Below are 25,168 nucleotides of genomic sequence, written 5' to 3' on the forward strand. Positions count from 1 at the left end.
TGATTTTTTTCACCTTCTGTATTTGATCAGCTGTACAGCGCACTGCTTTCTCTTAAACGTCCTGGACTCAGGGAAGTAAAAGCAGAAGAATCAAACAGCTGTCCCTAGCTAGCAACAAAACCTGATGTGACAGAACATGAGAAAAACAACTGTCTGGGGCCTGTTTCTGCAGTGTTCAAGCAAGTAACGTGCTGGCAGTAATTCCTTCAGAGGCTTTCTGCACTCAGGGTCTTGAACCGCTTTTTGTGTCGGTGTGAGGCTATTGTATGTGGTTCTCCACAGATTACTGGGTCCTACTCCATGCGTATGCATCAGAAGCAGCAACATACCAGGATGAAACCTACCCTGCAGACTTCATGGCACAAAGTCAGAATGGGCCTCCGTAGCCCATTAAAGCTTCACATTTTTAATATATGGAAGGGCTTCCATATATTACGGGGTCAAAATCTTCTTCTACTGCGTCATCAACACAGTTCTATCCATTGAACTGAATGTGTCACTCATTTGGGGACTGAATTTGGGCTTGAATTGAATCTGTCAGTCATCTGGGGATGATGCAGAGGTTGGGAACAGTTAGTTGCAGGGCGTGTGATGCACTTCCACACGTCTGTTGTCTCAATATGTTGCGTGCTTAGAACAAGACCAACATTTTGTACTAGCGGAGATAAAAAGGTATTAATCAGTATTTAGCACAGCCCAAAATTTGAGCCTGGGAGAGGGGTATCTAAGCTATCCTGGCTACTACTAGGCAAACCACAAACTCTTTACCTATTTTTCACAAACTTTTAGTTATTCCATCATCTCTGTTTCCTACTTCAAGTTGGAGCTAATATACCATAGGTACTAACTTAAAAGCAAGCTCATTTTTCTTCATAATAAGACCAATCTTTTTTCTGTATAGAGTTCTCTTCAGTGTCCTTGATGCAGGAGTGCGAAATGTTTTTTTTAAACAGATGGGTTTAGCTCAGCACTGTAGTACGCTGACGGCTGCTGCTTTAGCCAGGTGGCCAGGACCCTCTTCTCTGGAGGAGACTTATGACAGCAGATGATGCTGGTGAAAGCCTAAAAGGATTGAGAAACATGATGAATTGCCCATTCTGCTTCCTCCCATATTACGCCTTTTTTCCCCGGACTGTTTTGGTGGGGGAAAGGCTGTACTGTAGGAAGGAATAGGCTAATTAATCGCATTTTTTTCAACAGCCTCTGTTGGCAGAGTCCAAAGGGTCCCTACTTGGAAACTAACAAGATATTCTTGCTTTAACTGAACTGGCAGAATTTCTTTGCTGGAGTAGAGATGCTTGTAGGGTCTAATTCACTTTCATTTTGGACAGTGACTGCCTCTTCACGCTGGGGCAACGCGAATGTTCCCGTTTGTTTTGAGCGCATCGCCTTCATACTGAATGTATCCCCTTCCATCTCCCTTTCAAATGGGAGGACCCTTCACTAGGGCAGATAAACTGAGTTTGTTACTGTTACTTAGCCTTCTAATATCTACATGATTTATCATGACCTTTCTCTCATAGTTTTTCTCTTATGGAGAGAGCAGCTTAATATAACTGCAGGAATGACTAGATTGTGATAAGGAGCACGTAGAGCTTGCACCGAAGGGTATTTTGAAAGTATTGACTTTTCCAAGAACCCCTAAAGGTAGTGAGGGCTTAGTTGAAGATTTAAAAAGTGGGCTGGGAGTCTGGTCTAAGCTATCGCAGAAATTGGTCACTGCATACATCTGCCTGGTCTCTAGCTGACAAGGTTGTCTTTGGCCTTACCTGAACATACAGCTTAAAACCATCTGGTAGGGTGACAGCACAGAACTCAGCATGATCTACTGTCTGAATATTTACACTGGGTGAAGGTGAAGGTGAACGGGGACAGAAAAGCAAGTTTTGCAACTCCCAGTGAACATCATCTTGTTGCAGTGATGCTGTTGGTGCTGCCCAGTGTAACTAATACAAAAAGCAATTTGTGTGTGTTCACACAAGCTGTCATTAACACCTTTGGATTCCAGTTGTGTATCTCAAGTGTGGTAGCTAGGTGTGTTTTGCTCTGATTGTTTTCAGACTTGGTGACTTTGTAAGACGATGTCACATATACCAGCAACAACAACAGTTTTATTTCAGTGTCTGGGCTTATCCCCTGGGCAGATTCAAGCTGACACTCCAATGGGAAGAAAGCACTGTAAGGTATGGCTATTTTTCCAAAGCAGCTGATCATCCAAGAGAATAACACGAAATATTATTACCACTAACTATCCTTCCAATCTGGGGTTTATTCAGTGCTCTTTGAATACGAAGTATAGTCTCCTTTTGACTCCAAAGAATGTAATTCTTGTCTTTTGTAATAATTTTCTAATAAGCTACAGTCTCATTCAGTTAGCATGGTAAGCAGTCCTATTTTGTGAACTGTGTTTTATTTTGAAGGTTCAACTTTCATCTAAATTATGAGAAACACATGAAAATAGCATCCTCTACTTATCAGCATGTAGATTTTTTTCCATAATCTGTGTGAAATAAAAACAGAAGTAAGGTAAAAGATGTGACAGCATTAATGTATTACATAACTCTGGAGGCATCGCTATCTGGCAGAACAAATCCTAATGAAATCATCATTCAAAGGAAGCCTTGCTTCAAGTTACAGAATAAATATGAAAATGATAGATTAATATGCTTAAAAGAAAAGTAGATCCATGTTATAGATGCCTAGCAGAGACTTGGTATTTTCCCCTGGCTTTCCATCAGTAAGTCATCGCTGTGGATTTCTCTGCTGTACCCCTGATTGATATCATACCACTGACTATCCTGTGACAACTACTCCCTAGCAATTTGGCACATCCATATTACTCACTTTTAATCAGATAAGATATTTTCTTCAGCACCTGCTCTCATCCTCAGTAGGCTTTCCTTAAACTTACATGAATGTTACTAAGAACTGATTTAAGCCCAGTGTGGTAATAAAGGTATCCCTATTTAAAAAAAAAAAAAAAAGTAAAAAAGTCATTTTCTTGCAATGTAGTATAAAGCTTACTCACAGTTTTGATATTTTAAGGGACTGTTTTATGATCACATTTGATGGGGTTTATCAGGAAGTGCCTTTACCTACCTATGTCCAAGAAGGCACAGTCTCATTCTTGAAGTCTGGCTCCTCCTCCAATTCAGGCTGTCCCATCAAGACTGAAATCAGCCAATTTTCGGATGGTTCCTGTAGTTGTTCAGAGAGGGATACTTTACTAGTTTCCCTTTCTGTCATGCTTGTAGTTCCTGTGCTCCCAGAAAAAATGCAGGTTTGACTTAGGAGACTGCTGGTGTGGTGCCTAAGGAGTCGGTATCAATTTCTCCACAGCTCTACTGAACTCCATGGGTTAGGGTCACCATCTGAATTTCTTGTCCCATGAAGAGCAACTTCCTCTCACCAAGCACAGAAAAGCACCATTTAGTATGACTCTGGACTACAGTCAGGAGCAGTATTTTTATTTCCCTTGAGGAACAATGGTCATATTGCACAGTTAAAATAGCCCAGGTTTTGATTTTTCATTGGAGAAACAAAATTATTCATGGCTAGCCTGAGTTATGAAAGATTTACTTTGAAGAACAATACAAAACTGCTGATGCAATTAAAATGAAAATATTATTCAGAGGTAAGGGTATAGGAAGAACAAGGATATATAAAAGCAATTTAATTTCATGGGTTTTGGAAGCATTGCCCTTGGTCTACTTAAGATCTATTTTTATTAAAATTTTGCAGCCTGGAGGTTAATTCATTTTTTAATGTATGTTTGTCTTTCAGAAGCTTATTGATTTAAGCACCTGTTTGTACAGCAGTGATCTAGAAATACTAATTTACATGCACTATATATCTATATTTCCTCTTCAAGCTACACAAATGGCTTTTTATCAAAGCTTCTTTCACTTGGTTGCTTTTTTGAAAACTATGCTAAATGCAGATTGGTCCACTAATGAATTGTTCCATGATCCTTAGGATAATGCAGTTTGTTTATATAGGTCTGTGCCTTATGTCCTTTACCTTTCCCACTATGATCTTTCCCGTTCCCTCCCATGTAATACTCTCGGATTGCTCGCTCCACTGTGCTCTTACTTCCCTCTCTTGTCCCTCAAAACCAACAGGTCTCACTACTGGCCTTACCTTCCTTCTCTGGCTTGCTGGCTGAACCAGAGGCAGAAATACCTGCAGGCTGACCGGCTGGCTAGCACCAGACTGCCTTGTTAGAAACAATAACTTCTCGAGTAGTGCTCTGTAGTGTTAATTAACAGGGCATTCATCTAATTCATACACAGTGGGGCTCCCAAATCTTTGATTGACAAAATCTTGTGTACTCTGGCTAAACCAAGGACTTTGTTGATTTAAACCAGAACCTAATCCTTAAAGTGGAAGTAGTAGTTGTGTAAGAAACTGCTGGGTGATCTCATAAACTGAATTTATCATGTCTCTGATCCTGCAGTTTTCTACAGGTTACTATAATAATTCATTCTTACTTTGAGCCTGCCCTGCATTTCCATGCTGCTGTTGCAAAATGCCTCTTTCAGAGGTTCAATATGTTCCAGGATTTCTTGGAGAAATCCATTGATGAGTTTAGTTCTGTTTTTGAAGCCAGGTGGTATTCAGATCCAGAAGAAGCGAGGCTTATTTTGCAGGTTATTCAAAAGGGGCTTTTATAGCTCAAGTCTTAGTTTAAAAATATGTATGGATTCAAGCAGAGCCATGTGTTTACCAAAGTGCCTGAATGTATCATGCCAAACCTGAGGCTAAAACAGTAAGAAAAGGAAACTTGTTTCTTCCAGTTTTGCCAAAGCTTGTTATTCTTGTTGCAAACCACACAATATTTGCTGGGCTTACATATCTATTCTCTGAGCCACGTGATTATTATTTTTTACATTTCTCACCTTTTATTTAAAATGAAAACCAAATTTTGTTCTCACAATTACTGAGAAAACACCAGAATGGTGTTTTCCAAACAATCCAAACCGAATAAAACCCAAGGCAGGGTAAAACCAGAATGAACCCAAGAGCTCAGAAGCCCGAAGTCTAACAAGAAATCCAGACGGGCTCATTCTTAAAGTCAATTTTTTTAAAGCTGATGTTAAGTTATGATTTTAGGGGCACATCGACTCGTGAGTTTTGATTGCAAAAATAGACCCAAAATAGTGCCTTCTTATAATCGGGTTATTAAAATGCAGACAATAACCAACAGTTCTTACCTCCTGGGCAACCTTGCGGAAACGGTCACAGTCAATGCTTGTGTTTGCCGAGACAATGGCAATGTGGGCATGGACACATCAGATCGTCAGCGGAGAGGATCAGATTCAGCTACCGCTACTCCAGTCTCTGCTAAGTGCTACACAGACAAGAAAGCGCACCCCATGGAGTTGTTAAATTGAGCCCCGGAGCCCGGCGCAGACCCAAACCTCTCAACTTTTTGAAAGTGACGTCCATCTAGTGGACACAACTCGATATTACAGCAGCAAAACCCAACGGCTTCTTAAAAGGTACGGTAGCATTGGCTGTATGTATAAACGTGGTTTAATTTTTTTTAAAGGAGGTAGGTTTACTTGCAAATTCTTGAAGCCTGCGAGAGAGTTTCTCTGATGGACTGCTTTCCTCAGTAAGCCCGTTGTTCTTGATGGAGATATGTTCTCACTTTTTTCTGCAGGTTCTTACCTACATCCTGAGGAGGCTGCTGGCATTTGCTTCAGGTTCAAAATCTGGACTTTGGCTGGCTCCCTGCTGATACATTTACCACAGAGAACAAGTAGAAATTTTGGAGAAGAATGATGGATCACTGTCTGACAGATCTAAACCGTATAAATGAATTAAAGGTGCAGTTCTGCAATCCCTCTCCATTTGCTTCAGGAGACATTACACCAGGAAGACTCCTGAGACACTTAAGTGAATCCTCTTGCTTGTGTGCACTAGATCTTGCTGCCTAGGAGATGTACAACTGGCATACGTAATAGCACAGTGTACCTGAACTGTGTTTAAAAATAGGAACCCTGTGAAACAGAAAGGTAAAGTCTCGAATTAGCATGATTAACAAACAGGTTTTCATATCAGTTTTATTTAAGAAGAATAATTGAGAGTATCCCAAGTCCCTTGTCATCTTGACTACCGTAACCCATGGAAGTAATCACAGGTCAGAGAACGACAAACAAATCACAAAATCCTTTTGAAAATGCCTTATGATTTTGAGACCATCTAATCAAAATTATTCACAAGCAAAGTGGTTTGCAGCACCAAACCAAAGTGTTAGACTGCCAGAAATTGGAATCCTGCTGCATTTCACATCCTCCCCTCATGTCAACACGGAAAGGTAGCACTGTTGCTGCCTATGTGCTGCAGTCATCTACTCTCCCTGGAGCCTCTCTTTACCCATGCTGTCTGAATGAAGCAAGTAACTGATAGATCCATGTCTCTGAATCCCAGTGATCATCTACTTCACTTATTTAACAGAAGGGCCGTGACCACTGTGCAACTGGAAAGTGGTTGCAAGTCTTGCTTTGATGGCCTCTGAGCATTGAATGTCCTGCTGTGTGTGCTCTTTTTCTCCTTCAAGTACCCGTATCAGGCTAATTAATTACCCAGTGAGCTGTGTTGCCCCTAATGCTTTGCAGAATGAGTAGGGCAGCAATCTCGACCATTAACTTCTCTTAAAAACTGATGTTTGCAATTTGACAAGACATTTTCTTCTTGTCATGTGTTTTGTACTCTGGTTACAGCCAAGAAGTTCCACTGAAACGGAATACCTCTAGCAAGAAGCTTCAGGGTTACCAACTCAGCAGTTCTGTATGAAAAACACACGTTCTCAACAAGTTTTAATTTTAACAGCCTTTTAAGGCCGCTCTAAACAGAGAAAGTTAACGAAACCCTATTCAAGCTGTCATTTGGACAATTCAAAAGCATACTAAATAGTGAGACAACTGGTAAGTGATGTGTTGGTGCTTAACTATATGCAATGGCTTAACTTTCTGATTTGACTAACTTAAAATTCACTATGTGCACTCAGCTTTCTTTTTTTGAGAGAGAAAGCCATGAATGAATGTAACAACCTTATTCTCTTTTGCACATCAAAAATGTTAGTTATTGCTGTTAATACTAGTCTTCATAGAACACCAATTCTATTCCTTGCATATAGCAATAGAAAAAAACTGCTATAATATCTGAGCACCTTCCAACTGTGCACCCTAATGTTTACATTCTCTTCAGAGAGGTGCAGGTGTGAAGGGAAAGAGTTGGTTCAATTACTCAAATAGCTACACATGTCACTGTGTATGTTTTAGAGAAAGCAATTGCTTATAAGTGATGGAAGCAATATTGACATTTGCAAGGACTCCGGGGGAGGCTGTTCCCTTGTTATCTGCAGAAAGTTCTGTCTTCTGTGGAGATTTGCATCACCTTTGCTCTAGCGCTCTGGGAGCTCTACCCTCTCTCTGGAGAGGCAGAAACCTCATGCCAAACAGGCTTTGTTTCCAACCAGTTTTCAGTATGGAGCATTAGGCAGTCTTTCCGATGTCCTGGAGTGATCTCTAGGCACTAACCATGACAGCAAGTGAAACATAGATCAGAACTACTCCTGGCCATTAAGACCTATTTTGATATTGTTTTGCTATATAGATGCTATTCAGAACAAGGGGAATAGCTCTGGCAAGGTTAAATATTCTGAGAAAAGAGCAATTACCTTTATAAATATTGCAATATGCCTAAGGGACATTTTTTTTCTTACATAGCATTAATTTTAAAACTAATGAAATCTCCCAGGAGTGCAGTGTCACGTGAAGAGATTTAAAGTGTCAGAAGGCAAACGGAAAAGTTAACACTACCATTTCATCTTTGCCATTTTTCTCCGTTATGCCCAAACTTTACAAAATGCAATAACGCACATAAGAGATGTCTGTCCTTCCTGAGGCACAATGGAGGGAATCAAGAATAGCGCAGCTGCCTGATTTCTGAACCGTCTTGTTTTTATAGGCTCTTACATAAGCCTTTTTTCTTCTGACTCTGTATTTACCAAGTCAAGGGTCTATCTCATTGTTCCATTAGTGCACTACCTGAATTCACAGCAAACTAATGAAATATGGCAATAAATCTTATTAGATGTTGTATGTGGAACATAGCTCAGTCCCAAACGCTCTCCTGAGAGAGGCCCATCCCTCTCAAGCAGATATGAATGAGAGTAAGACTATATGCGGCAACAGAGAACAACTAACGTTTTCAAAATGGTGGTATCTAAATTGCACGGCGCAAATGCCGTTCTTTGGGAAAGCAAGATTTTTCAAATGAGCTGTGTATAAAACCACTGGTGGGACGTGCGAGTAGAATGGACAAAGTGCTCCTGCCCTCATTCCTGTCTCTCTCGTCCTTGTTCCTGGCAGGACTCTAAGTGGGGCAAGGCTACAGGGGCTGCCTCCCTGCTTTCAGACGCCGCAGCTGATGAGCTTCAAACATCAGTCTGACCTTGGTCCAACTCATTTAAAGGATTAATTTTCACACTTTGGTCTGAAGGGAGAAGATGCAGGGTTTTAAAAAGCATGTTTCTTGCCTCGCTATGGGTGAGGTACGTGGTTCACTTGTCCTTCATAATTTGCAGCTCTGAGTGTTTCTGAGCGCGTTAGGACTGCCTCTCTGCTGTATTACTTCCTGTCATGTAGCTGTGACGTGTCTTTGAGCAGGCCTGTTTGCTTGCCACGTTATAATTTATGATTAGGCTGACTTTATTTATAACCCATTCAAGAGATACAGGTAGGCTTTCAGATGCTTCTGTCCACCAGACAAATGTTCACCGTAGCCGAAACCTCTCAGGTTTCTCCTGGCTCTCGACTGGCTCAGCACTGGGCCGACCCGAGCCTCCTCAGCACTGTCAGGAATGAAGTGTTTCTTGGCACGTGCAGAAGCTGAATGCTAGGCATCTGGAGAACTTTAAAATTGAAATAGGTACCTACTTAGGTTTAAGAGCCTTCAGAGTTGGGCAGCAGCTGAGCAGAGGTTTTTAGTATCACTGTTTGTCATTGCAGTGAAATTCTGCCTAGCTGCCTGCTTAGATACCTAAATACCTTTTTGGGATCTGGCCCTAAGGATTTTTTTAACTTTCTTATGCATTAAATAATGAAGAGCAGGCAATTAAGAAGTCTTACTTAACTGGGTTAGCCTCTTGAAGAGAGCTACAAATCAGCCTCATTTCCTCCTCCTGAGAATCGTTAGATCACTCGTTACAAGGGCGAAGGGAGCCTCTGCAGCATTTCATGATAGAAGCGTGTAGGGCTGCTCTATGGAGTGCTCTGTTCAGTTGTTTACAAACCATGCACGCTAGATTGAGCATCCCAGTTGGATGTTTAGTTTGAAAAGCGATATGTCAGTTGCCATTTAATTAGGACCCTGCAGCCCACCTTTCTCAGATGCTGCTGCTTATTAAAGCGTTCCCTGATTGGGAATATGCAGATGGTGGTGGTGGGAGAAATAGTTGCCTTTAGTTGGAGTGAAAGGACTTCTCCACCTCTAACTTGGAGTTATGGCAGCAGACTTGGACCCCAGGGGTTAGGTGTAAGGACAGAGGAGACAAACAGGCTTCTATTCTCCTTCCAAGGAAAATGGTGTCAGAGAGGGGTGTTGCTGTGCTCCCTGGCCCAGGAGAGGAAATGTTTCTCCATCGCTGCCTGTGTATCCTGCTCACGTTGCTTCTTGGGGTTTTTCTGCAAGAATTTCAAGAACAGGTGAGCAACTTCTCTTTGCTGCTTGCTTGTTTAGGCTGGGATGTGAGGGCAATAGCAATCAAAAATGTTGGTGTTTAATACCTCTGAGAGAGGCCTGCAAAGAATAAGCTGCTTACAGTAAAAGTGTGGCTCATTCTCCAGTGGTGCAGCCTTCTCTTATTTGGAAGGCAATTAGTACTTCTTCACAAAATTAAAGTCTTCAAGACTGCATTTCTCCAAAGAGACTCCCCAGTATGCTCTACTGAAATTGTAAAGATACCTCTGAAATAAACTGTAGTGTGCCACTCAAGTGCCCTGGCTTAGTATTACTGTTGTTAACGACTTCCTGTCTCTCTAATTTATTGCTGCAAGGTTAAAAAAAACCCCAAACCCCGAAACGCTCACCAAAACCAATGGTGCTCATGGGAACTGTGGTACTGATACACTTGGAGAATTAAGTTGTTTATTGATGCTGAGCTATAGTAGCTATGCCAGTGCCCTTAGCTCATCTTGTTTGTTCGCCTCAAGTGTACCTTGCTGAGGTGACAATTCTCTGTCTCACTTTGATATATGAAAGGTGAGTTTAGAAGAAAGCATTTAATTTATTTTTGTTTTTTAGAAAAGGTAACATTAATGAAATAAAACACAAGTACTGTTGTGTTGGACCCACCTCCTCCAAAAGACTGAAAAGCATTATACGTTGTATGTACTTCTAAGGCAGAAGCACAATATTTCTTCTAGATGCTAAGTTTAATGCATGTGTGTATATAGGGGTAAGGACTGTAACAAGTGAGAAAATTCCATTGTAGGGAAAAGAAATGGAGCTTAATCTTCAGCTCTCTTATCCCTGACTTTGGGAATATTATCTCTATTCAGCAGTTTGCTTTAGCTTTGGTGCAAGCAAAAGCCATTCTACTGTACTTCCCCCATCCTCTGGCTTTCTGGGAAGTGACAACTCATCACTGTGAGCAATATACTTGCTCTTTAAGTTGCTTTTTCCAGACAGTTTCAGGATGCTGGTTTTGCTCACTTAAAGACCTCCTTTTTCGTTAAGGCAGTCACATCCTGTAGCATAGAGACCCATGGAGTAGGGAATAATCGTGTCAATGAATCTCGCTCCCTACAGGACACTAAACAAACTGCATGACTTAAACCCATGTCTGAATGGCAAAACTTCTGGCCATGATCTTGAGCTGATTAAGCCCACAGCCTCTATATCTCCAACTCTAAAAGAAATAGTGGTGATAGCTCACATAGTCACTGTGGAAATTAGTGCATTTATATATAAATATTTTACACATTTTGCTATACAACATATTATTTCACTAAGAATTGACTACTTGCTTTCCCACTCATACAGAGTATTCTGGCTTTGTGATGGGAAAGGCATGATGCCATAGACAACTGAGAAGAGCTGGTTAAGTGTTATTGATAGCTGCATTTTATTTACCAAGAGACCAGTAATACTCTAGAAGTATTTTTCTAGCCGTTTCCTTCACCATATGCACACATTCTTTTGATGAGCAAAGAAAAGCTAATGAAAAGCCTATGATAATGAGATCACAAGAGCAATATGAAAAGAAACTGGGAAATGCTGACAGTCCTGATTATTATAATAATCTAGTATAGGAGCAAATTACATTATTACTCTAATATACACTCTTGGCAAAAGGAGTAAAAAAACCCCCAAGCTATTGTTAAATTGTTAAAGACATTTATGAAACTGTGTGTTGCAGGAGCAAAACAACTTTTCACTTGCATTTAACATATATATTTAGAGTTGGGAAATGGTGTGTGGTATTAAAAACATGGCAGTGTTTCTTGTAGTAAATGCTTTCTGTCATTTAAGCCAAAGAAAGGATTTGCATTGCCCCATTTCTGCAAACAAGAGTGTTCATCAAATGCTGCTATAGTCACTAATTGTACCCAATAAAATATAAAGAGTGTTACTAGCTGAAATATTATAGAAACAACTTATTCCAAGCAGAGAGAAAGGAGGAGGAAGTAAAATGAATGCAGCGCAACTGGATGCAGTACTGCAATTACTTTTTTTCATGAGGAGTTATCTGAAGTAGTGTACCTGGGAAAGATGGATTTGTGACATCTAGTGACAAAACTATGATTGCGATAGAGGTCTGAGGGTGAAGCAGGAGTGTAAAATCATTCCTGTTCTCCTGCAGATTGCAATATCTGAATGCAAGACTTGGGGCAGGGAGATTAGGTAGAATGTTAGCTATGCCAGTGGGGATGGTTGTAGAAAATCTAGGCATCATTTGGGTGTGGGGAAGTCAGATTGTAAGATCAGGGGTTTTTTTCAAACTAAGAATTAATCCAAGATAAAACAGATCATTATTTTACTGAATTAGCCCTAGCTTGGACTGGTGTCTCTGACATGAGGGGAAGCAAAGGTAAGCAAGGAGATGGGATTATTTCTTTTTTACAGCAATTATGGCTTAAGTGTCATCAAAAGCCTTAGCCCTACCTTAGGGCTTCTTGGACTAGATCAAAACTTTGTAGTTAGCTGATGCAAGCATGCTCTGCTACAAACTCACTTTGCTGGTTCAGATTTGTTCTAAATGTGGTGCTGGGCTAATGTTTTGCTATGGGCTTCATGCCAGACCAGCCATTGTCAGCTTGCCCCCAGCTGCATAAAACTGGCAGACGCTTTCTATCGTATTCTGGCTAATTCATCAAAAAAGTGTTCGTATGCATGCCATTCAGCAGTTACAGGTGGTGTATCAAAGACTAGAGGACCACTGTAATATTCTGTGAGTGGCTACGCTGATGACAACAGGGCTAATTTCAGAGCAAACTGTGAGTCAGTGTTCATGAACCGGTCACTGGTCCCCAGTCTACAGAATAATAAAACCATATTCTCCCAGGCTTTTCAGTTGCCAGGAGCTGCTGGGCTTCATCCTCAATTGCTCCGTATTCACCACTTTTGCTGCAGCCCCAGAGTTTGGCAGGGGGAGCAGGGAGTGAGTCTAAGCTCGAACCGTGGCCAGTTAGGGACCAAAGCAACCTTCAGGACAACTGGGAAGGGTGTTGAAGCTACCCTGCGTTGGGCCAGCTACTGTACCAGCTGCAAGTTTGAAGGAACACCCCAATCTGCTTTTTTCCTATGAGGAAGAGGATGGAAGAGAAAGGCATCATCCAGCATCTGAAGGTTTCGATCAGTTTTCTGCTTGTCCTTTAGAGTTACTCCCCAGCTGCTTTGCACTTCCCTCACAGATGCAACAGGGCCCCAAAATTCAACTGCTGAGATAGAAACATGTTTAATAATATATGATGAAAAAGACATGGTGAAAAATTCCAATATAGATGGAGGGTTTTAGTGCCAGATTGTGCCCTGGGATTCCAATGTATATCTTCCTTTAAAGCCATTAAAAATGTTTGCGTTTCAAGGAAGAATTGGGACTTTTGACACAATTCCCTCTTTTTCTTTGGGAGCCAAACACTTCCTGTGGTAACAGAAAATATTATAACAAGAATAAATATAATGCATTTAGGCATTAAAATGAGTAACAGTCCTTGATCTATTTGCTGAAGATTACAGGCATGAGATGTGAAAGCTGTTAGTGGCTTGAAGAAAGATATTTGCTGTAATTGGCACTGCAGCCCTGCTTATATTACAAAATACGAAGGAGATGACTACAGAGGTGTCCAGATCCTCACATTGTATGGAGAGGTTGCTGTGCATCTCATGATCATAACTTTGGCCAGTGGTTTGCTGTATTTCATTGCCTTTTGAATCAAGCAATCCTAAAATCTCACGGTAACATACCTGCCACACACAAGCTGCTGCTTCCCATTCCAGAGGGGTCAAAACCTCGGTGGTGAGTGTATAATTGCTATATTTATAAGTGAAATGTTAAGCCTGTTTCCTGTACTCCCAAGGTGCTGTATGAATGAAAATGGCATTGAATGAATGGAACACTTCTTTTTTCTCAAACACCCAAGCCTTCAATTTCCATATTGTTTCACACTGGAGCAATCTAAGTATGTATAGAGAGAAACTTTGTCCTCGGGAAAGGAAATAACTCTCATCCTTCTCACCCTCCCCAAATGTTTGGGGCAGTCTAAGTATGTTTCCATTCCTTTTCTTCAGGAATGAAAGGGAGTGCCTGCCTGCCTCTGTCTTGTGCATCTTCCCTGGGGAACGCGGAGAGCTGGAGCTCAACCCAGTAGTTTTGGAGCTCTCTGTTGCCTTCTGTGCTTCTGGGACTTGCACTGTGTCAGCTGGCAGTGTAGATCACGGTGGTGATGGCACTGCAGCTTTACAGCAACGTGCCTGGCAGCCCTTGAGTCCCTAGGTCAAGCTAAACTCCTTAGCTGGGCTACCCAGCATCATTTAAATTGGTGTGAAACATTTAGAAATGTGTGGCAAATTCCACCGGAAACCCAATTTGCTTTAGAGGGTGTCTGTCAAAATTGAGTCGTCTCCACAAAAATGCTGTTTCTTCAAAATTGACTTTTTTTTCCCTCCATCTCATCAGAGAATTCTCAGCCAGTTGCGAACAAACATTAAGTTTTACCCTTCTTATTCCCTTATATATAAGGCATAGATAACACCTGGTGTTTATTTCCTTGGGATGCAGTGCGTATCTTCAGATTTGGTCTCCTCTTTTAGGAAAAACTAACATGTTACATTTTTGGCTGTTGAGTGGACCGTAACAGCAAAGCCAAGGGGTTTTGCCTGTAAATACTAGCCACAGCTAGCTAGGGTGTGGTTTCCAATGATTTAAATACTTATAGAATGCCAGCAGAGGATGAAACAAGGAGGGGGGGGTAAAGGAGAGGACTTGTTTGTTTTAATCTCTGTGGAACTGCTAACTCTGTGGAGTTGTCTCCTCAAAGAAATATTTGGAAATAATTGCACAGTGGTGAGAAGGGAGGGGGAGGACCCTTACTTCTTGTTGTTGTTCAAAAGGTTTGAAAGGCTTGCAACTGCTTTCCAGCATTTATTCAGACCTCTAAATTTTCTGATCTGTGGAAGTGGCAAGCACCCTCAACTCCAACTGGAAAAGCTCATCTCAAAACAGACAAACAAATGAATTCTTGAAGAGCCTGTGCAGAGCCTGCTTCCACCGTGTCGTTACACTCTTCCTCTCTCCTCCAGAACTACAGAGTACCAGATAAGTTACGTTCCCTTGATGTTACAACCCATATAGCTGCTGTACCATGTTGCCTTTGGCTGTGGTACTTACCTAGTGCTTCATGAGGATTTTCTGGTCTTTATTTCCATGGTTGCTCTTAGCATCACTGAAGTTCCGCTAGTGCAAGAATCAGTAGCCTGATGTATTTGAGAAGCTAGAATACAAGGCAAAGATGAATGAACTTTACTTAAAATACAGCCAGTCAGTTTTTTTCCTCATTAAAGAAACAGACTGTGACAGAAAGCCGGGGTGTTTCTCTTCTGTGAAGAAGATCTCACACCAGTCATACCTTAGCCTGTTCCCCTCCTCTCCTTTTGTCAGTGTGATGCATCTGCGTTAGCAAGCTGTGCTTTTCATTCTGGACTGATGAAAGGGGACAACAATAAATTACAATGCCTTTTGAGAAATCTCCAAATCTTATCAGGTCTCACATTTCATCCTGGCTGCTCTTTCATGCCATCCTTTTACTATTAATCTAATTGCCACTGAATATTTACCATTTGCTGCTGTTCTTGGGCACCTAGCACTTGAAGCTACTGTTGTGAAATAGTATGGAGACAGAAAGCAGAGATCCTCTCTCTTCCTTTTCTGTAAATTCCTATTCCTTTTGAAATCCCCAAATTCACAACTTCCCGTGCTTCTGAAAAGACTGACCCTCTATGTACTCCGAGGTATTGTTACGCTGCTAAAGATGGAAATTTGATGCTGCTGCTTGTGGGGTGGAGGAGAAAGAGTTGAGAAAGGTGCCAGTTTTACCCCAACTGTCTCATGATGCTTGAATGCTGGGAGTAGAAAGCAATATAATAAATATCTGAAAATGCAGCCGCTTACCACTCTTTTATATAAATTCCAGATTACGGGCCAAACTCACTGTTGACATAAGCAGATGCAAATCTAATGAAGTCACTGCAGTTACTTCTACTTATGCCAGAGGTGAATTTGTCCCTATTTTTGGAACACGCTAGTTTTGTGCTACAGCATTGGCACACTGTGTCATGTCAAAATCCTTTTTGTCAATGGCTGCGTGCCACTGGCTGACTGACATGATGCCTCATGTCAAACATCTGCCTGATAATGGTCCCGTTCTGCTTTTTGACATGACGTATCATGCTACTGTATCGTGCCCGAAGGCATCCTATAGGAATTGTGGCAGGATCTGATAATAAGGAATGTGCACTAATTGAGTATCAGAGCATTTTGGCATCCTGTGGAAAACAGCGATATCTATGTTATCGCAGCTATAAATCTCTCGCAAGTGCCTCATGTACTTGGGTGTAAAATGATCACTAATGTACTTCCACCTCAAGGTACTGCATTAGCATAGGAGACGATAAATAATTTTCTATTTTGGTCTGGTCCTGCTTTAAGGACCGACCGTGGATTTTCTCCTAAAAACAATCAATTGGTATTGAAAGAACTTGTTCACGTTTGTGATTTTACAGACTTGTTTTGTTACTGTTTATTAAGGATAGGAGGCTGTTGTTTAGTTTGGGGTTTTTTTAATAAACTAGCATTGGGCCTTATTGCCACGGCATCTGAAAGCGTTTTACCTCGGACAAAGTGGTGCTAAACAACATCTTCCCTAAAACAGGAAACATGTTTCACAATCCTCTGCAGCAAGCAGCACAGCTTCCCTGAGAGGATCTGCGAGGGTGGATAGCAGCCAGTCGTCCAAATGTGAGGAGGCCGGGTGCCAGGAGACGGAGCGGCCGGAGGAATGCCTGAAGGCAGCCCGGCTGTACGCTGACGGTAAAAACCTCCAGGTCAGGATCAGGCGCGTGTCCAGGAACAGCGAACTTCAGAAGGTAGTACTTGTTATTGCCGATCGACGGCCTCCGGCTCCTGCAGACTTTGCTGTCAGGATAACGTTCTGCCTTAGGCTTGTTGTTGCAGTAGGAAACGAGGGGAAAGAGATTTCTGAAATTAATAGGGCCCAGATTGGCCAGAGATTTGTAGATAGCAATCAGCACTTGGATTTTCTGTTTCCCTGAAGAAATCGTTCAGAAGCCCATATATTTGGTACAGCAAAGTGTATGCTGTACGTGTATTGTACCCTTGCGGAAACTTCAGATTGGCTGCAAAGGTTAACACTTAAGTTTGAATCCATTTAGGTAGAAATACAAAATGCAATGGGAACAAATTACCAGAGTGCTATTAAAAAAGTATATAGCTACCTTAAAATCTGTATGCCCAAAACTTAAAAAATAAATAAATAAAAAATTTAAATGTGCCTGCAGGAAACTGGACTTTTTTCAAAGTATTGCAGCTGAATGTTTCGGAGAAATGCTTTCTGTAAACAGGGAATCCTACTGGGGTCAGACAGAGCTATTTTAACCTTGTGTATTCATCTAACTGTTCTGGCCAAGGAGATGTGTGTGTGTTTGTGTGTGTATATATATACAGAGAGAAAAGAGAGTATAAATTTAGAATTTTTGATTGAAGGCTTCGATTTTTGGCCACTATTAAATGTAGGTAAACTTCAAAACCAATTTTTTTTAAGAAGAAACTTGAAATAATTCATCTTAGGCCAAATGAGAAGAACGAAAGAGCGAAGAAGTGCAGTCATTCCCCGGCTCGTAAGTTGGGCTAATGCAAACAAGCCACGCGCGTAGTCTTTTCCATGTGAGGAATGGTATCGAAAGCCTTCAAGTGCGGGACTGCAGTAGGGCGGCTCGCAGGCAAAAATGTGCATGCAGAGGTAGGCCGTGAGTATATTTGAGTAGGACCGGAGCCATTACAACCAGATACAGGTTTTCTGCACGTTTTTCAAGTATAGCAGTGCACTTAATTGAGTTTTGGGTTTTTTTAAACATTGTGGACCAAACGTGGGAAGGGAAGAGAGGCTTCCCAGGCTAGTTGAAAACGCATCCAACCTGCCACCTCCTATGGGACAAGTGGGTTCTTCCTTCCTCCCAGCTGAATTTCCAGGATGAATCCCCGTAGGGAGGTGAAGCGCGGCTGATGCCGGCGCCACTAGACCACGGAGAGTCCGTGCTGCTTAAGCCTGGCCGAGCTTCTCGTGGACCGAGACCCGGCACCCAGGCGCTTCCCTCTCCCGGCCAGGAGCGACGGGGACTCGCCCCGAGAGCGAAGAAATAAATCCTAACGGGGGCCAAACCCGCCCCAAAGCGAAGGGCAGCCCCGGCGCGGCCCCTCGGCGGGACGGGATGGCGGCAGGTGCTGCGCGCCCGCGGAGCCGCGGCGAGGGGGGCGGGCGGGGCGCGGTCCCCGCCCCCGCGGCCGCGCCGCCGCCGCTGCCTCCGCCGCCGCCGGGGCGCCCCGCGCTGCCGCCCCGCCGCGCTATAAGTGCGGGCGCGGGGCGCGGCGGCCGCCGAAGATGCGCTGGCAGCCGGGGCTGCGCGGCGCCCCGCCGCGGCCGCCCTGCGCGGAGGAGAAGGAGGAGGAGAAGGAGGAAGAAGGGGGAGGCGGCGGCGGCGGCGGTGGTGCGGGGCGGCCGCGGCCGCGGCCATGAGCTGCTCGGACGTGGCCATGCAGCAGCCCGCCCCGGCGGCGTGCGGGGCGCCCCGCTATCTGGCCGGTGCCGCGGCCGCGCCCGCGGCGGGCTGCCCGCAGGTGAGGCGCGGGAGGGAAGGGTTGCGGGGGTAGCGCGCAAGTCGTGGCGGTGGGGCGGACTGGGGGTGGGGGGGTTTGGGAGGCCCCCCTCCCCCTTAGCGGGCTGCATGGCGCATCGCCGGCTGGCCGGGGCGGAGACCTCCGCCCCGGCCAGCCGGCGATGCGCTATGCAGCCCCCGGCCTGATTTGGAGATGCCGGGAGCTGGTGAGGGTGCCCCAGAGCAGCGGAGCCCGGTAAGACCTTTTTTTAAAAGAAAAATTATTTTTTTTCCCCCGATTCTTGTATTTCGGGGGGTGGGTGTTGGCTTGCTCGGCTGGAGTGGGGAAGGAGGAGAAAGTTATTTCTTGCCGCCTTCCCCCCCACCGCTCTCCGCCGTCGCTCCTTACTTGACGAGCCTCCCCGCTCGCCCGCTTTGCCGGCGCAGAGCTGCGCCTTTGCCATCCGCTGGTGCGGTGCGGTCCGCGGGCGCGCACACGGGCGGAACCTCCGCCGGCGGGAGGGGACCCGCGCTGCTCCCCGCGGACGGGGCGCGCCGCGCCGCTCACCCCGGCTCTCCTGGAAGATCGGCTCCGGCGGGTTTCCAGCAGAATTTGGTGATCAGATGTATTTAAAAAAAAAAACCCAACAAAAATGAATCAGGAAATTCTTATCAGGCTGACAGCATTTTTAGACTATGCAGTGCGTGGGTGAAGTGGGACTAATATTGACTTGGCCCTAATGTAGTCATCTGAGAATACATTTTTTGGTTGTTGCTGCATTCCATAAGGTTTTATCATTATTATCCATGAAGATTGTTTTCTCCGTACATGGGAAGTGACCCCTAATATCAGCTTGCCTGGGAGACACGAATATGGGCTAAAACATTAAAATTCCTATCGTGTGTTATTGTTTTTTTCTTTATTGTTGGGAGAGAGAGCGCGTTTGCAGAAATGATACCCCAGCGAACTTTTCCAGGTCGCTCACGTTGTTCACTGTAAACGCGGGCTCTGGAAAACTTGTGAGTTTTGTCTGTTGCAGCGTGCCTGAGTTATTATTTCTTCTCTAATCTAGGTCACAGCTTGCAGAACCTTCCATCTATACAGTAATTTTACTTACGAACTTTGGAGTTGAATATCTGGAGCTCCAGTTGTTAGCCTGCATGATTTGGAGAGAAAATAAATAAATAATCTTGAATAACTTGGCTCTTTGGCTAAGAGACCTAGAAGTAGAAAACTGCACTTGAAACTTCGGTGAACTTTTTTGCGTTTAACTCTGTAGGTGATTGGCTGTATTTCTCTTCCAGATCTGGAGTGTAGAACACGTAGTACGTGAAAATCTATTGAACGATCATTAGCAGCTGTGTCACGCTCAAGTGCAATTGCTTTTTATTTTTAAACAGAATCATGAAGTTTATCCATCAGCTGAAAGCAGCACCACGTATGAAATGTCCCAGAGGCACCCTAATGAATGCCAAAGTTCCTTGAAATTGCATTTTAAATAAACTGAGTCCTTGTGGGTTACACTATTTAAGAAAAGTGGAGGTAGATATGCAAGGCAAGAAGCATAGATAGCTCTGTTGAGCAACTACAGCTCGTGAGTCATGGCCAGCACAATATATCCCATTACCACCGAAAAACATTCAAACCCTTGCTATCCTACACGTTATTGACAATTTGTTTTAGTTAATCCTGCTTGTGCCAATTTTCCTGAAATATTTGGAACTGGAGGGTCTTCACAAACTACTCAGATGTTGGACTGGAAAACTGACCTGTCGTTGCTGAACTAAGAATGTTGCACCCTCTAAGTTCGCAGCTGCGAACTTTAGAGCAGTTTATGCATTTTCTCTGAACCCAATGCTTTTTAAATAAAAAACAAGTAAACATAGAATGAACTCCTCATGCATCTGTAGTTGTAGTAGAAAGATTTATTGTTCGGGTAATGCAGGACATTTTGCAAGTCTCTGTTTCTTCAGAGTTGTCCTGTCAGGGACATTTAATCAACTGGTAAAGAGCATAAGAAAGAAGGATGAAGAATCTGTTGCCAGGTTTTTGTTTCTTCTTACACATGTGTTCAACATGTAAAGTGCTTCTGCGCTCTTCGTGAGGATGATGACCGTTTTAAAGAATGTTCTTCTTTGCCGGAATTAAAACTTTCGTTTAAAAATAACAGCGAGGGAAGATGAATTAGTGGAATATCTTAAAAATAAAGCTCCTCATTGGAGCTGATAAAGTAGAGCTCACCCTTAAAATATCCAAGGACTCCATTGAAGCATTTTTCAGCGTTGCTGTACTACTCTGGTGTCTTTCAGTACCCGGTAAAATGGTTTGTTTTCTGAGAGAGAAAGCTCCTCCGTGCTGTGCTCCTGTTGGCTTTCCTTTCCTCCTCGGTGCAAGGAGATGTAGGTGTGTTATTCTAACTAAAGCTTGTGCATCTTCATAGGTATTTGTAATAAATCTGTCACAAACATGTAATTGGTTATGCTAGCTTTCGGTGTCAGTTTTGTATCCTTTAAAGAGCAAAGCAAGCTCCTTAGCTGTGGAGCTGCCGATTGCAGATGTATAGGCTCAAGCTCTGGGCCGTGGCGTCTCTCTGGAGAGGGAACCTCATCGTGTTTCTATAGGTCGTGTGCTGCATACGTGGGTCAGGAGAAGCATCTCCAGCAAGCGGCTGGCATTGTGTCACTGCTTTGCAGTGAAAGGGGTTTGAATGGTCGTCTCCTCTTTTTTTTTTTTTTTTTTTTTTTTTTTTAAATAACAGATCTTGGATTGCTTTTAAACAATGGACTAGCATGCACCCAGGTTGTGCAGAAGAGACTTTTTCTTTTTTTTTTTTTTTTAGGGTATGGTCCATCATGCCTTTCTAAAGTTACCCCACTCTAAAGTTATTCCCACATTTCTGTGTCTGTAGTTTTCACTCCTTTAAAATCAGCACAGAACTGATTTTTGCCTTGCACAGAAATACAGAATTTCTGGAAGCTTAGCTTTCACCAATCCGTAGCCAAGAAAGGACTTGCTGGCAAATTAATTTAGAGAGGATTTTTTCAAAAAGCATTTAATGGACTGAAGCCTGAATTCCTATTGGATGTTAATGGCAGCGGAGGCTTAGCACCTTAGATCTTTGAGATTGCTGAAGTCCAGGGTGTTTGCTGGAGTATGTGTAAGTGGAGTATGGATATATGCATGCTCACACAGTGCCAGAAGGAACTGATGAAAATGGGGTGTGGCCCTAATTCTACAGATAAATCAGGGTTTCCATATTCCTTTGCCAAAAGACAGAGCGAGCGTGTGCCAGTGTTACAATAAGAATGCGTTCCTGTGCGTGGTAAGGAGCCGTGCCTGCACGAGTGTAAAGCCCTGCAGAATGGTGACATTAAAATGCTCTTCATTGTACGCTTTCCTGAGGGGCTGTGCAGCTGTAGTAGTAAGTTTTGGCTTTCCTATGGGTTGGGTGAGGAATGGGTGTAACAGAGCTGCTCCTTCGAAGAGACTCTGAAAACACATAATCAGTGAAGAATCTCATTGTATTCTTGGCGCACAAGAAACGCCGTGACGGCTTGCCGTGCCCTGTCAATCTAGGTATAGCAAGCTGCAGAGCTGGGGCTAAGGTAGGATTCACCCTGGCTCACTAACAGCTGAGCTTAAGACCTTTGAAATGGGAAGTTACAGTAAATGGTAGTTTTGGAATTTCTCTGTGGTATGTAGATGTAGAGAGCTAAGCCAACACCACCCTTGCTAAATCAAGTCTTGCATAAAGAGTTGTGATATGCTCAAATTGGACTTTCTGCTGGCAGTGCTGTAGACAGACTTTTTCCAGATAAGGGCTTGTCTCCATTAGCAAATTAGGTCACTAACTCAACTCTTCCTTCCAAACTAACAACATTGCAGACAAGGACAAGTCACGTTTAACGTTGTGTCAGCTGGCTGTAGCTAAAGCCTAATTCACGTACTGTAACTTAGTTTTTCAGTGAAGTTCTTTGTATCACATGCTCACAACTTTGAGGACGGGCTTATTAGACTGCTTTATACTGTGTGGCAGTCTGCAGTATCTAACACAGCAGGTAACAGCAGAAGATAGCTTCGCTTGTAGTTTTTGTAGTTCAGATGCTTTCTCAAGGCTTGTTCTGAAACCTGGTGGTTTCCCTACTACTGACTCCACTGGAAAATGAATCAGATCTATATAACCCACCTTTAAAGGCTACTTTCAGAATTATAGGATGTAGAACCGGCATTAAGTCTTGCCCTGTGTGGGGGCTTTTGTTTTGTTTTGTGTAATCCCACGAGACACTGCTGATTTTAAAAATTTGGTTTGCTTTACTTTGTTGTTCTGATTGGAACCAAATTCTATTTGATCTTCCTCTATCTACATAAAAATAGAGCTTTAGACTTTAATGGTACACCTCTGTTTAGATGTACAGCAAAAGATGTATAAATTTATTCTTTTTCTGCCACTTTCCTCCATCAGCAGGTGACAGCAGGAGCTCCAGGCTCTACTGCTGCAAATCCAGTGGCTCACCTGAAAGCGAGCATGTGGCTTTGGTCTTGGCTTGCTCATTTGCGAGGGCAGAAGTTAGCATTTCATGTTTTCAGGGCATGCCGTAAATACCGCTTTCAGGCCCAGCATTCCATGCTCTGATTGCTTGAAATTGTCTTCTTCCTTGAATACTTTCTGTGTTATCAGTAGGAGCCCGCGTGGCAGACAGCTCCACAAATGGAAGACTGTCCATTATTTGCCTGGAGTTTGTTGCTGAAATTCCTTCTCAGAAGCTTATGTCAAATGACAGCCTTTTTCTCAGGATAGGGTCATATAGTGTTTCCTCAGTGTAGTTATTCTTTATTTTTGGTTCCTGTTCTTTCTCTCATAATGGAAAATCTGTAACAGGTGGCCACAGGCACACCAGACTTTCATGCCTGGGAACATAAAGGACCATATGCTGTATGATGGCATGTATGGAGATAATAAGTTGTAGGAATAGGCAACCAGCTTATATGTAAAATAAGAGCTGGCCTGAATTTTTGATTCAAACTTGGCTAAACTAAAACTTTCTCTGTTCTCCACTGTGCTCGGTTGTTTTTCTGTTTTGTTGCCTACTAGCTGGTTTCAGCTGGAAGTGAATTTTTTTCAATTTGCGGAGAGGAATGTTCTGACATTTTTACCAGACACCCTGGGTGAGATCCGGGACCCTTGAAGTCAGTTGGACTTTTTCCATTGATTTTCATGTGGCCAGAATTTCACTGCATGAGAACCATTTTGCCTGGTTCTGGATAGGGTATATCAGAAAATAACAGGCATCTTCAAGACGGGGTTTTTTTGTGAGATTTTGGACTACATGCTTTCTTGATCTAAAAGTGGTCATTCTTCCTCTAGAAGACAGGATGATGCTTATCCAGTATAAACCTTCTCTTTAATATTGCTGTATTAGTGGTGATTTGCTATTGACCTTTAGTTTCCTTTTGTTAAACAACTTGCAGTAAGAGTTTAAATTATCTTTGGAAGAGCTTGTTTGTGAACGTATGCAATAACAAAAATAACGTTGGTTTAAGCTGAATTCATGCTGTACAGCACTATTTACCTGGAGGTTGTACCATTCATCCAGCCATGAACTTGGGTCTACTCTCTAAGATGGCATCAGGTGCTATAGGCATTGGATTTCCCTATTTCCCAGTACGCTCAGCTGACTTTTAATTTTGTATTCTGGGTCTTGGCCAAGATGAGATTTTGTGGGTTTGGTTTGTTTTGTTTTTCAGAGGCTGCTTACTCTCAGTCTCCAGTTTTTAAGGAAGAGAGAGGTGAAATTCATGAATATATGAAAGTATTGGAGACCTGAACATAGGAAAGAAATAACATTGTGTTTGATCAGAAAACACACTTTGTAAAGATGTTACAGATGCTGTTGGCTGCTTAAATATATCCCAGAACTGTTTGTAGGAAAAAAGTACACATGAAACTGGGTTAGCCTAGATTAGTTATCAGAAACCTAACCTGGTTTTTTTGTTTGTTTTGTTTTATCCTCCCTCCTCTCTCCCATGATGGTGGGACAAATTCATTTAGCAGTTGATGATCTTGCATACTTTTCCACTCACACAAGGGCAGTCAGAAATGCTATGAGAAGATTGCTGTTAAGGTCAGAACAAGTAAGACAGAATTTGTGTGCAGGCAGGGTATTTTAAGGGAGTTAGAGGGAGAAAAAACATTATTAAAGGACATGTACAATGGAAAGGATGTATACACGTTGCATGTAAGGAAAACTTCTTGAGTCACTTTATCTCGCTGTATTCTCTTACTTAGAGTCCTGTAATTACAGGCTGATAATTTCTTCCTGAAATACAAATTAAGTAGATCTGTATCTGATCACAGGCTTGATGCAGTTTTGAAAAATATTTTAATTTAGAACTGTCATCCTTTGCAAAAGAACTCACCACAAAATACAGCTTTTTCACTGTAAATAACTTCAGTCTGTACACAATGACTTGTACTTGTCCATCAGTACTACCATCTTTTCTTTTACATAAAAAAAAAAAAAGAAGTCAGATTTGGTATTTTCAAAACTGACGAGTGCTCAGAATATCTTGTAATGACTGCCGATGGACTGGAGGGGAGGGAAGAGAGTTGAAATGGAAAATGAATTAGATTCTTAGGCTGTGGAAGGGAGAACATTCCTGCACAGAGAAGCGACTCTGGAGATAAGTTTTAATTTCCTGAGCTCCAGTCTCTATATAGGAACATTGAAAGACTTCCTTCCTGATAACCAAGTCAAGCCAGGGGCT

General features: G+C 42.7%; 1 protein-coding gene and 1 long non-coding RNA gene across 15 annotated transcripts in view; one reads left to right on the forward strand and one right to left on the reverse strand.

Moving 5' to 3' along the window:
- On the reverse strand, positions 1-19,259 carry LOC140662457 (uncharacterized). Of its 12 annotated transcripts, none has more exons than XR_012046080.1 (8): positions 18,971-19,259; positions 16,402-16,731; positions 15,141-15,209; positions 14,903-15,005; positions 5,214-12,953; positions 3,100-3,474; positions 2,845-2,962; positions 1-1,062 (listed from the first exon to the last, which is right to left on the reverse strand). It is a non-coding gene; the product is annotated as an uncharacterized lncRNA (long non-coding RNA). The 12 variants fall into 12 exon arrangements; XR_012046091.1 differs by lacking the exon at positions 1-1,062 and having other exon boundaries at positions 1,086-2,962; positions 5,214-5,350; positions 5,674-12,953; XR_012046086.1 differs by lacking the exon at positions 1-1,062 and adding an exon at positions 1,086-2,500.
- VGLL3 (vestigial like family member 3) overlaps positions 18,107-25,168 on the forward strand; it is a 23,055-nt gene continuing 15,993 nt past the window's right edge. Inside the window, exon 1 of one of the 3 annotated variants that reach the window (XM_072885902.1) lies at positions 18,107-18,424. In XM_072885902.1, the coding sequence (XP_072742003.1) occupies positions 18,320-18,424 (105 nt within the window). In that variant the 5' untranslated portion in view covers positions 18,107-18,319. Of the gene's footprint in view, positions 18,425-18,586; positions 18,659-25,168 lie in introns of those variants that run through there. The other 2 variants (XM_072885896.1, XM_072885909.1) reach the window with 2 other exon arrangements.

Source organism: Ciconia boyciana, chromosome 1 (assembly GCF_034638445.1).
Source record: "Ciconia boyciana chromosome 1, ASM3463844v1, whole genome shotgun sequence".
NCBI classification, from domain to species: domain Eukaryota; kingdom Metazoa; phylum Chordata; class Aves; order Ciconiiformes; family Ciconiidae; genus Ciconia; species Ciconia boyciana.